Source organism: Apus apus, chromosome 11, assembly GCF_020740795.1.
Source record: "Apus apus isolate bApuApu2 chromosome 11, bApuApu2.pri.cur, whole genome shotgun sequence".
Lineage (NCBI taxonomy): Eukaryota > Metazoa > Chordata > Aves > Apodiformes > Apodidae > Apus > Apus apus.
The window spans coordinates 3631848-3645319 of NC_067292.1; the positions used below are offsets into that span (position 1 = coordinate 3631848).

At 46.2% G+C, this 13472-nt stretch overlaps 1 protein-coding gene across 1 annotated transcript in view; it reads right to left on the bottom strand.

Annotated features, from left to right (window-relative positions):
* ATP2C2 (ATPase secretory pathway Ca2+ transporting 2) overlaps positions 1–13472 on the bottom strand; it is a 29656-nt gene that overhangs the window by 14940 nt on the left and 1244 nt on the right. The window contains 8 exon segments of the mRNA XM_051629542.1: positions 463–531; positions 630–779; positions 860–968; positions 2075–2136; positions 2226–2261; positions 2344–2433; positions 4175–4291; positions 4867–4977. Coding sequence (XP_051485502.1) covers positions 463–531; positions 630–779; positions 860–968; positions 2075–2136; positions 2226–2261; positions 2344–2433; positions 4175–4291; positions 4867–4977 — 744 coding nt within the window.

Here is a 13472-nt window from a genome sequence, read left to right on the forward strand (position 1 = left end):
GGACAGGAATAAAAAGCCTGGACCCTCATTCCTGTCCCACAGGCTTTCATACACATTACCTAGAAGTGTCTACTTCTGCTTTGCTGTGATTTCTTGCATTAATGGCTCAAGAGTTAACCAGATTCTAGACCCTCATCTCAGAGTGTTAGCTTAGAGTTCTGGCCCAAGACATTTTGGCACATACAGAAGTTAAATTTTCTATACACAGGGGGATGGGGAGAAGAAACCATGATGTTTGGGTGAATACCAAGTTAGGCACAAGCTGAACATCACAAGTCTGGATTTAGAAACTGAATCCTGCCAACAACCTCCTTTTTTGGATACAGCACTTCAGTTTCCCTCAGTCACACAGGTGTTTTTTAGCAGAAACAGAAATTAACCCTGTGCATTAACTCTTGAAACTGCTTCTCCTCACAAATTTCCATCCAGAACATCCACCATTTCCAGAGACAGAGACTTTACCTCTTCAGCTTGCATCATTTTGAAGACCTCTCCAAACTGTGAATTTTCACCCGTCCCAATAACTACGCCCTGAAAAGAAGGAAAAAAAGGGAGGGGGAGTTGAAAAAAAAAAATCTAGAGATTCCATGACTAATGTCAAAGAAAAGACTGAGGCTGAGAGGACTCACTTTTCCCTTCCCATATCGCACCAGGGTCCCCATGAAAACAACATTGCTCAGAGTGGTTATGTCTCCAGCTTCCAGTAAGACACTGTCAGTCTTGTTGCACGGTTCAGCCTCTCCAGTAAAACTGGATTCATCCACCAGCAGATCTGTAACCTAATTAAAAAGGCACATTTCTGGCACCGTTAAGATGAGCAACTTCCAAGACAGGCTCTTGCACCTGTAGCTGTGTTTACCTCTATCAGCCTGAGGTCTGCAGGAACCCTGTCACCAACAGACAGGTATATGATATCCCCAGGCACCAGCTCCCGTGCTAGAAGATGCTGCAGTTTTCCTTCCCTCAGGCTAGAGCAGACAAATGGAAAAAGAAGAAAGTAAACCAGGCTGTGAGGTTCTTATTCCTTCTGCAGCCTTGGGAGCGTGACAGACAAGACAGCAAGAGCCCTGCCCTGAGCAGCTTCTGAAGTAATTAAGAACATAAAATCTTAACAATGAGAGATGATTATGTTCAGTTTGGGCTCAGTTTTAATTCATAAACAGATGGGCAGGTTATGGAAGACTTCAATTTGAGAAATAATGACTTATAGACAGGAGTGACAAAATGGTGTTTTCCTGTGCCTCATGCTTTAAATAACAAAATGCAGATTCTTTAACCTAAAAAGATTTTTAAAGCTGGAATTACTCCTGGCGTTTCACTATTGTATTAAAACTACAGCCTTTCAAGTTGCTGGATGCTTATGGTGTCATATGATAAATAAAGAACAAAGAGAGGGTTTATAAGATTCAAACCTGGCGAACTTTGGACCAGAGTAAAACCCCACACTGCTTCGCAGTGCAAGGTCCCTCGGAGCCTCATGGCTTGTTGACGTTGGCTGTGACAGAACTGATTTGCAAAGACATAAAAAGGAAAAGCATTCCCTGCAGTGTCAGGCACCGACACTGAACATCAAAGCAGTCGGGGCAGCAGTGTCTGATACAACTTACACCTGCTCCACAGGCACTGGTGTGACCCATCTGCATGGCAACACCTGGTGTGCCCATGCCTGGTATCTATGTACAGCAAGAGGCAGGCGTGGGAGAGGAAACCCAGCCCACGTGCACCTCTGCTTGTAGCCCTTCCGTGCCAGTCAGCCAGGGACAAGGCCACCTTAAAGCCAAAATACGCAGGTGAAGTTTGTCCTGCATGGGGAGTCAGTAACATGAATGAGGGACCCTTGCGCAAGGTGTGGAGAGGGATGTTTCTGCGAATGTCTCTCACCAATCATCCAGTTCCTCTGGGTGCCTACTTTAACAGAGTTATTTCACCCCCCTTCCCCGTGCCTTGCAGCTGCACCCACACATGGTGCCACCCCTCCAGACACCAGCATGTCTGATGTGCATGAAAACCTTGAGTCACTGACCGGTTCTGCCCTCAAACCCTGCTAAGACCCCCTGAACCAGGCACATCTCACCAGTTGCACTCAGGGGGCACCAGCTTGTTAAGTTCTTCCAGAGATTTTTCTGAGCGATACTCCTTTTAAATGAGAAAGAAGAAAGCCAAGTTACAGGAGCAGGCTGGCTAATGACAGCCCCAGCTGTGGAGCTGAGCTCCAGCTGACATACCTGGATGAAGGCCACGGTGACCACGATGAGCACTGCCTGCAAACAAAGAGGCATTACAGGCCTGGGCACAGCAGCCTCAGAGAGCCAAAGGCTGGGTTGCAGGAGAGGTGCCACCTACCATGGCGATGCTCGCGGCGTCCTCGTACTCCTTGGTGATGACACTCACCAAGGCAGAAGCCAGCAACAGGAGAATGAGGGGGTTTTTAAACTGGAAAAGGAAAAACACATTGCACTGTCAAATGAAATTCGGAGCCGCTGAGGCTGAACTGGCCTCATCTCATCAGAAAGGATTACAGGTTTGCTGCAGGGTCCTTGCTCGTAACAGCAGCCTGGCTCTGCCCAGCCAGCAGGGGTGCAGCACTTGCGGTGGGGCTGACACAGGGTCCTGTCCCTGCACAGGAGACAGGCAGGGACCAGCAGGACAGGGCTCACACCAGAAGACACAAGTTTCCTGTTTTCCCTTGCTTGCACAGACAAGGCTCACCTTTGCAGACACACAGCACAGCTCTAAAAGCTCCTTGGAGACTTGATAGGTACAAACAAAAACTTCATTGTCATTTTAGAATTTGACACCAGAAATCCTCTTTTTTTCCCCCCTTTAACTAATCTACTAAACTCTGCACTGAGCCCAGGGCTGCGGGACACAGATCCTCACTTTTTTCACTTTTAAACACAGATTTTAAGGAACTTTCTCTTACCTCAGAAAGTTACCACTCTGTTTAGCTAATATGGAAATTGATGCAAGGGAATGAAGTAAGGCACAGCCAAGGCTGCCTCTTTTGAGTAACTGATGGGTGACAATACATGAAAAGCAAAAGGTTTACATTTATTCCTTGCTGAAGCTGAAAGTTCCTTGTCTTTAGAAAGACTGAGGTGAAGGAGATGTTCTACAAAAGCAGAAGAGCTGGAAGAAGCCAGCTCAAGTTTCTGATGATGCTCAAGTGCACAGGCATGAATGGTGTGGGACAGTGAGCAGCCAACAGGTTGCAGAAAGATCAAGAGATGGATTGAACAGCTTGTTTTGGTGTCCTCAAAGGAGAAAAAACTTAAGAAAGAGCAGGAAAAAAAAGCACCATCTCACTTTTTATGAAGAATAAAAAAATACTTGAAGAGATTTAACAATTATTATGAAGTGCCTAAAGAGTATTGATCACATAGGAAAAAAGGGATAATCCATGAAATAAAAGTAAAATCTTTCAAAGCAAGTAAAAGCCTCAGGATCCAACTAAGCAAAAAGAAAATCAATTCAGTTGCTGGTTGAAAAGAGATAAAAAACCACCACTCTTCTTGCTTGGTTAAAAGCTCTAAGAGAGAGGTGCAGGATGCATTAAATACTGATGAGAACTAGTTAATAAAAGCAAAAGTCAAGGATAACTCAGCTGGGGAAAAAACACAATAGTGAATACCACCTTCTGCCTGGGTTTTTTGGGGCATGTGGTTTGAAATCTTGAGTCTTCACTGCACATGGCACCAGGTATGAATGTATCCATTACTGGTGGATTGCTAATAAAGACACTAACATTCATCTGAGCCCTGCGACTGACTCTGCTTTTGCTGGAGCTTTAGTGCTGTCCTTCACTGAAATCAGAGTGGCTTTCAGCTACTGCTGGTTTTACTCAGACCTTTCATGATTTTATCACTCGCCTTGCAGGGACTAAACACGCTCCGGAAATCAGGTCACTGATCTACGGCTTTTGATTTGTGGGCTGAGTGGAGATAAAAAGGTTTATTTTTATTTTAAGATATTATCTTCACATTAAATGACCCCACATCTGAGTCTCACAATGGCTTTCCCAGGGGAACAGACGGTTTCTGTATCTGGGGCACATCCTGTTGCAAGGCTGAATCCGTGGAAGTAGAAACCCTCAGTATTTCAACATAGAGACAAGCTCAGGCCAGCCCAGCCAGGGGCTTTTGCCAAGAAATGAGTCTGTGCAGAAAATCCTTACCTGGTCCAGATACTTCTTCCATATGGGCTCTGTGTTCTCCACTGAAAATTCATTCCAGCCATGTTTTAACCTGCGCTGCAGCACAGAAAACTCAGAGAGTCCAATTTGTAAATCAACCTAGAAGGAAATAAATAAAATAAATTTTAAAAAAAGCCAAACAAATCAACAAACATGACATACTGTAGAGTAGTTATAGAAAATTTCTTAAGGTAAAGTACCTGTAAGTAGATTGGGAAAGATGTTAATGGTTCAATTCCTCTCAAAAAAATACAGCTATCTACTGGTTTTCTTTTCACATATTTAGTTTTGTTAAACTATAAAACTTCACCACCAACCATCACAGAAACCCATAAATTTAACAAAAGTTAATTAAAAAAAACCACTTTTTGCAAGAGAGAAACCATATAACAGATGACAAATTATAAACCCAACCTAATAAAGAACCAATTTCTGGTTTCACTGTACATTAAGAGAAAAATATAACAATACCCTGACAAATTTCCAAGAGAACAAATGGAGAAGGAATAAGATTTATTTTGCCTGGATTTAAAAAAATAGCAAAGTCAGACACCAAAAGACTAGTAAACACTGTAGCTTTCCCTGGTTGTAGGGACTCAGGCTTAATGAATTTCCATCTAGTAGATGACTCAGGCTGCACTGCTGTGTTCACATAGACCCGTAAACCCCCTTACGTTTAAAGCTTTTGCCAAGTCTTCTTTATGGCATTTGCAGGCTTCTTTTGGGGGCAGCACTGTCACCTCCTTCTCCTGTTCAATTACTTTCAGCTCACACTCCTCATGGGTCTGAGTAAACGAGATAAAGCAGTCATTAGGTGAGAGCACAGTTAATAAAACCATTTCAGCACCCCTGCTTTTCCCCCTTGATCCCATTCCTTCCCTCACCTTGCCAGCTGTGCTACTTCACAGCTGAAACACTTCCTAACTCACAGCACTTCATACCACTAATTGATCCTTACTAGCCTAAAGCCAGGTGCCCATTCCTGCAGTGGAAGAACAGCTGTCAGGAGCTGGGTTAGCAAGAAGCAAAGCACATGTCACCACCATGGCCAGAGAAGCACACCAGGCTCTGCTGTTGGCAGGTATCCTGCCCGAGATGAGCTCTTACCTGTGCCAGTGCCCCATGCCCACCGCATGCTCAGAGCAAGAAATAACCTTTTGTTAAAGGCATAATAAATGAACAGAAAATGTAAGCTAGAAAAATCTCTGAGCCGGTGAGGGAAAGAAAAAGTCTTCTCCCCAGCCTGCAGAGCTGTTTTCCTCCAGCACTGGCTCTACCAACATCTCCACAGGACTAGCACCAGGCATCACCCTCATTTACACATTTCCTTAACAGCCATACAAAAAAAAATCCTTCCATGCTTCAAGCTGATGGTTTATTCCTACTTGTGTGTCCTTCTTGTACAAATTAATCAGTTCCTGTAACTCTGTTGACTCCCAGACACCACAAGACCAAAAGCCACCCATGCACCTGAGGTGGAAGGACTTGCTAGGAAGAAAATACAGGACTGTCTCATACAGAAACATACCTCACACTTGTGACTGTGCTGGTTTGATTAACGCAGCTCCTGTCAACTCCTCTGTCCTGCTGGGGACACGTGCAGGTAGCAAGGTACAGCCTTGCCTCAAAGGAGTTCAAATTTTAACTAAGGAGATGGAGGGTGAGAGGAGATTTAGGCATGAGGGTGACATGCCCACAGTCCCTCAGAACCAGAGGGGAAACCAGGGCCCAGCTCTATCACTAATATTTACCTTCAAAAAGGCAAACTACCAAAGGGAAAGGATGTGGCCAGGCCACAGGCAGGCAGCACTGGCTGCAGATCCATAGAAACACTGGCAGCTCCCTGCTCCTTACAGCCAGGGCTGTGGTGAAATGAACAGCTTTATTGGGATGCGGTAATTTGCATTGATTAGCTTACATCCCGTAAGTGATGTCCCCTGGGCAAATGTGGCACAGCTTTTCCTATCAGATTAACAGCTCCAGCCACGCATAAGTTGAGAATGCACCAGTGGAGCCCTATGTCCTGCCTCCTCTGCAAAGTGCTGCCAGCCCAGAGCCCCTTTGTCCCTAGATGCATTCCACCCCATGTCTGTTAAGCACCAGGCAGTGTCCTGAGCAAACCTCTTCATAAATTAACCTCCTGTTGTGCATTTCTTTCTTTTCTGTGTACATGGTAAACCAGAGACAGGCTATCAACATCATTCATTTACATTTTTAACTTCTATCCTTTAGACATCACTCAAGTGCAAGAGCACACAGTAAACAGCTAATCATAAATATTAGCTTATCTATTGCTTGGCAAGATCAGGAGCTATTGGAGGCTCTCAGGAGAAGCTGGGGGTGGCTGGGAGCCCAGCAGCAGCCTGCCCCAGCACACCTTGCAGCACGCTGGGTGCTGCCACCACATCCCTTGTCCCAAAACCATCCATCAGTCCCAAAACCATCCATCACTTGTTGCACCGAGCAGCCCGTGAGGGAAGGAAGGAAGCATGGAGCTCCCTGCAGAGTACACAGCCCTCTCTGTATACTCTGGCAAATAGCCCAAGAGATCAGGTCTTGGGATTTCCCCCCACACGAGGTTTTGCATATTTCTCCCCCCCTGTCTTAGATAACTCGGCACCAGCTAATGCATTGTAAGCTGCTCAGAAGTGGCCCGGGTTATTTAGTTTCAGAAGAAGCCCTTTAAAGCATTAAAACAAAACCCCTCTTCTTGTATATTCTTCATCTTGATAATAAATAAATAAGTAAGAAAATAAATAAATCACACCATTCACTCAAAAGCCCCTTACATTGCTTTTTGTGGTGCCCATGGCTGCTGAAGGACCCATATTCCAGGGGTGTAGGCAGTATCCAGAAACCAACCCAAAGCAAACCCCTGCCCCACTGGCCTTCATGATCTCAGCCCCTGGCTGTCTCCCACCCACAGCCCTGGCTTCAGCTCCTCTCACATAGATGACCCACAGGGGAGTTTTCACTTTCAAACACATAAGCACAGGTACCTGGGCTCACGCATGTACACACACACACACTTAGGAGATAAATCTTTGGCTGTTCTTCAGATTTCTGCAGGAAACACACAGTTCTTATAAGCCATAAATCAGGGCCACAAAAATTCCCTGTGATTCTGAACAGGCCACTGTAGAGAAAAGAGTTGAAACTGTATACAGCAGAGTCCAGACACAGGCTGTGCCTGTGCTTTGATCTGGAATTTAACTGTTTTGCCCTCTCCAGATAACACCATCACAGAGCCTGTGATCTGCCCATCACCTCACACCTACCAGTGCTGGGGCTTTTCCTTCAACAACCCACAATCTGTGTATTTATCCTGGCTTAGGTCCCATCAGATCACCTGGACTCACATCCTTAAAGCCCAGGACAACCCTACGACCAAAACACTTAAGATCAGTAAGACTGAAAGTGCTCTGCAACTATATTCAAGGAAAGAAGCAAAATACCATCCTTAGAGGAAATGTGAGTCATTTACCAGCCTAAACCATAACCTGAGAAGACGTTCTTGACTTACCAAGTTCCTGCTTACAATTCACATTGCTGCCTACTTCCCGCACCTGTAGCCAAAACACTAGTCATTTCCCTGTCCTGTTATAAATATCTCACACTCTGCACAGACCAAAGCTAAAATTCAAGAAAAGTTTATATTTGGAAATAAGTATATATCATTATTTATTTTGGCACAACAACAGAAATGGTACTGCCAAAGGACAAGCCAGATTAATTACCAGTGGCCTCCTGCCTACGTATGATCAGAAATCACAGCTTCCCATCAAAGCAAGATTACACACACTTTCTGCAACCTCATCAAGATCTTCCTTTCCTGGAATTTCGAGCAGTGTGGAGCAGCATTGCACAATGCACTGCGTGGTGCATGGGATAAAATTTCAGTCTTCTTTTCTTCTCCCTGTAGCACCAAACAACCCCCATACTGGAAAGGCAAGATTCAGAAGAGAGCAGAGGATTAGCTGAAATGACATCTGAGAAAAGACTCGAGGTCATGGAAAAGAATATGGATATTTCCAGGTTGTGTGGATGGTGCTTGTTGGGATGGGACTGAGGGCTAACCCCGCATGCTGAAAGAATGAGACAAATTTGGTTTGTGTGTGAGGACACCCAACCAGTCTGTCATGTTGGAGAAAGAAACGGGGCTTGAGCAATGGAGATCTCTGTGCTGAGCAAACGCGATAATAAAATGATCCCAAACTTGAAGGTTTTGGGGCAAAAAAAGCCAAGGAGAACTGCAAACGTGTCACCTAGCTCACCACTGGCCACTCTTTGGTCCTTCTGCATTGAGGAGAGGGAGTTAAAGCTGGGAGGGGGAACCAATGTTCATACATCAGCATTTTTCAAGAAAAGAAAGCCAAGTTTCAAAGTGGGCTCGTGAGGGCTGAGCTAAAGTCCTCCCTGACCCCTGGTTATTGGCAATGACTGCAGCAGCAGCCCAGAGAACAGCCCAAGGGGGCACAGCCCACCCACCCACTGCTGGCACTGCTGGCTGGGGGAGGCTCCAGGGACAGGGATAGCCTTGCTCTTAATATACCTTCTGCTGAGACAGCCCTTGTCTTTTGTGCAAGGCTCCAGGAGGCCTCACCCAGCGCCCATGGGCTGCACGGCCATCGCTCTGCTACACCTTTTGTTAATTTTGAACCTCCTCAGTGAGGCCAGGACTTTGGCCCAAGCTATACGTCCTGGGAGTACTGCATAGAAACAAGTATCCCCATCTCACCTGGCTGCCTGGTAAACATCATTAATGCCGTCCCCTGTTGCACAGGGAGGGACCAGGCTCAGCAAGGAGAGCACAGCAGCAGCGGTATCAAGTTACCGGTGGGACAAAGCAGCCAAAGCAGACAAAATTAACCCCAATTACACAAATGATTTCAGCAGGTCCAGGCTAGAGGCACAGGGAATCCTCACCTCCTCCTCCGGCTCGCCGCTTCCCAGGGGTTGATATTTCTGCACGAAGTGAAAAAACCACCTTTTCTGCAAGAGTTTGGTGAAACCTCCTTCTACCATCTTCTCTGCACGGCGGTGGGAAGGGCCCCGGGGGCCACCAGGATGGTGCCACCGGCTGTGCTGGCTCGAATCACCTGGTGAGCACAGGGCTGCAGCTGCAGGCAGGGAGAGGCAGCATTTACCTGCCGCCAAGTCACGCCTTCGGCTGCGGGTGCCGGAGGGAAGCGGAGCACCCTCTGAGCAGCAATGCAGGGTGTTTCGCCCATAAAACCCTGCTGGGGGAATCCTGCCCCGGGTTGAAGATGGTGGCTGATAAGAGGAATGAGGTGGCCCTGCGTGCGTGCACGGCCGGGACCTGAAGAGCAGGTTGAGGTCTTGCAGCGCCCTGTCTTCCTCCGCCCTCTGAAAACTCGCTCCGGGAGGAGCGTCGGCGGGTGCCACATCTCGGGAAGGCAGATAAGGAAGCTGTTGTGCCGAGGCCGCTGCGTGCAGAGGCAGGACAGGTTACACACACTGCCCAGCCTGTTTTTAAACTTCCAGGCTGGGAAAATCCTCCTTGAGAAACTGTCCAGTCAGCAAAATGCAGGTAGTTTGTAAGTATTTACAGCAGGGAGAGGGCATAAATAAATGCATGATGTGTGAATTTGTGATGCTCGTTTATTAAAACAAACACGGTCTTTCATTTGCTGGAGGGGAGCACTTTCATGGTGGATCTCAACACAGTGAACCAGGTACATCCTTTCTGAAGATTTATAGCTGCCTGTCAGGGAGCATCATGCTGTGGTTTGCACCAAGACACCTACATCCTCCCCCAGGCATCATGACTACGGGATTCACTTACGTTAAAATTGTCTCTTAAGGTGCAATTTATGAGATTAAGATCCTCCTTTGACAGTAAAAGCTGCATTGAGGGAATAAATGTCATTCTCAGAGAAAAATGTGCAATTTTTTTGCAGAAGAATAGTTTTCTCCTAGGACATCAGGGTGCTCACGTCACAGCTCTGGAGCATTGGAGGTGGTGACACTTGGATCATGGCAGGGCCAAGACCACAGACTCTCATCTATGTGGCAGCTCACAGTACCCAAAACCTGGCCAGCTTCCATCAAACTGGTGTTTGCCCACGGGTCATTTCAGTCTTGCCTGTTTGCATCTTGCACATCCTAGCTGAAGCAGATGAGCCCCGTGGGAGAGCCCACCAGCAGGACGTTGCTAGCAGCTGGACACAGTGTCCCATGGAAGCAGAGTGGAGGAAGGGCTTCTTTCCCGGCCGAGGAGAAAACAAAGCAATTGGGAAACACCCTGTAAATAGCTGGGCTCACAGCTGGGGCTTCCCAAATCCCTTGGCTCCTGATTGAGAAATGCTTTCTTAATGACAGAACTAGATGCGTCAGGCAGATGAAGGAAGTTCCTGCATCACTGCAATAGCCCTCCTTCCCATGGGAAAATCTCCAGGGATAACGCTGGCCACTGATTTTTGAAGCAGCTCACATCCAGGCCTTGCCTGGGCTTCAGCAAGGTGCTTAGCCAGGGCTTGAAGGCAGCCCAGGCTCCCAGAGGGATGCACAGATTTAGACTTTATTGAAATGTATGGTAATTAGGTGGCAAAACATCTCCCAGCTCACGTAGGCTTTTGAACGGGTCCACTCCTCTGTAGCTTTTGTAAGAGCCTGGAGCACAGCCAGCTGGCTCTGCTGTGGTCCTGCCTGGCGAGGAAGCACATTCTTCTGCTCATCTGAGGGTGCTCGTAGTAGTCGGAGCCTTGGGATCACACTGAGTTGCTCCTTGTGTCTCTGACAGAAAAGTGGTGAAAAGCATCTTCCCTCTCTTAAGGCAGGTAGGACAAAAGATTTTTTTTTTTGAGTTATTATTGATTTTCTCATCCTGACACCTCCTCATCATCCATGCAGCCAGGCCTCGAGGAGCCGGGGTGACCTTCTGGGGCTCTGCTGGGTGCAACATGTCCGTGGGTTGTGCGGTCCCGAGCGCGGCGCTCGTTTGCCGAGCGCCGCCGACAATACAGCTTGTTGAGCAACAGGCTCTGGCTGATGGATTCCTTGTTTAACTTCCTCCTCTTGGCAAAAAGCTGCTGCTTGTGGAAACACGCGTAGCTCAGTGCTGTGTACACAATCCATTGAAGAACAAAATCCAGACTCTATGTGGTGTGGACATGGGCCAAAGAGCCACATCCTGGCTTGGCGTGGAGGTACCTGCTGTGCTCTGTTGTTGAGGTCACCTTCCTCCTTCCCCAGCCTCAGCTGGGGGGAGAATGATACAGTGAGGGGTAGGACAAAAGTACTGAGACGTGCAGGACACAGAAAAGGGCAACTATGAGTTGATGATCACCTCAATAATCATTGTGTTTTGATTTATTACTTATTGCAGCAGACCTGCAGCTCGCTAGCAACAGTGTTTTTTGGGCTCAGGACCAGAGCCCCAGCTGTCATCTTCATGTTCTTGCAGTTCTGTAATGTGAAATTACATTTTAGCATCAGTGACACCGAACAAATCCAGAAAGAAATTGTAGTTGTTGCTGACTATTGGCCACACATTCTGCAAAACTGCAGAACAGACTGAAGTTCAGTTTTCTTGCTGCTTTTGATTTCTGCCTGTTAGGAAATTTAATGCAAAATTCACGTGTTTTGCTTTCTTATGGCTCAGAAAATGCTGGGAATAAAGTTAATCAAGACTATAATGTAAAGAAAACAACACTAATACAAATTGTATTTCTTCATTCTAGTGTAATCCATCATTTTCACACTAAATAAATACATAACACACAGCCCAATTACAGTACCTTTAGAGTACTTCCTATTTAATTAGATAATAAAGCTCAGAGTCAGACTAGTTTTCAGTAGGTTATTTGGGAAATCTTTTTTTTTTCTTTTTAAATAGACAGTATCAGTTATGAAGACACATAAGCAAAGCAGCTGTAATCTGAGATGATGTGAGCCCCAAAGGGTGCTGCTGAGACAGGGTGCTGCTTTCACTTCAAAACCCCCAGCTCCTTCACCCGCTTCCCTTGCTCAGCCACACTTCTGTTCCTCGTGTGCCACCTTGAGGGAAAGAACCTCTGGTGCATAGGTTAAATTTACTGAGTTGGCTGTTACCCCAAAATCCAAATACTCTGCTCTCATGTTGGGTTTTTCGCAGGGCCATGGCCAGAATATCCTCTGCTCCTGGTTATAAAATCAAAGAAGAAATTTTTGGGCCACGGTTCCTTTCTGTCATGCCAGTGCTACTTCTCCAGGCTAGGCAAAATCCTTAGTTCTGTCCCTAGGTTTGTCACCAGGAGGGAGAGGGAAGAATTCAGCTAAATCTCCCAGCTTTTGTTTGCACAGCCTCCACTTCTGAGACTGGGAGACTCCTCTGGTGGGGCAGCTCAGGTGGGTGAACTGAGCCCCACCACCCACATCTCTATTATGGAAACTGTCCAAAGGTCTTTTTGTTTTGCTCAGCTTCCCCATGGCTCTTACTACTTTGTCTACATAGAAAGGTAACAAGAAGGAGAAAATAATGGAAAGAAGTAGGACTTACCTCTATAGCCTCCCCTGCAAAATATTTCTTTTAAACTTAACTTTAAAGGACACTAAATAATGCTGTAAAACCTTTTGCCATAGACAGAAAATTGATGCTCACCTGAAAACACCTCCAGAGAAAACTCTGGCCTGTGTAGACAGTTTGATGTGGGAGAAGAAACAACCCCCCAGATGAACAAATCCTGGCTATGTAGTGGGCAAAGAGAAACTGCCAGTCTCCAAAGACTTCTATGGATTGTCTCAACCTTGCAGGCTTCTTCACTGCTCGTGAAACTATGGAACAGCTCCTGTAGGTAGCCAAAACACTCCTGCACCATAAAGCTTAACAGAGCTCTGGAGAAGACACGTCAAAATTACAGCATTTTTTTTTTTAGTATTTAGAACTTCTGCAGAATGCCAGCCCAGAGTTGCATGCTGTGGTTTTAATGCAGACCTCTGACTTCTGGAAGATTTATTCTAATGTTTGTCCTGTTGAATTTAGCTGCTGAGTTCATGGATACACTGATAGCTCATCTGTGTCGTCTGTGTTAGATCACACCACGTTTTTTTCACAAAGACCAGCTACACCAAGAGAAGCTGTATTTGTTTTTTTTTAACATGGAAACAAGTCAAAATGAAAACCAGAATTTTGTGATTATTTTTTTTTTCTTTTGAAAGTCAAGTTGCTTAGTCCACCTTACACTTCACATCAGGAGGCACAAGTTGAGTGCAGACATCTCATAATCTTCCCATCCAAACAGGCCTGATGCCGATGAGAAGTTCTAGTGATCCCAAGGAT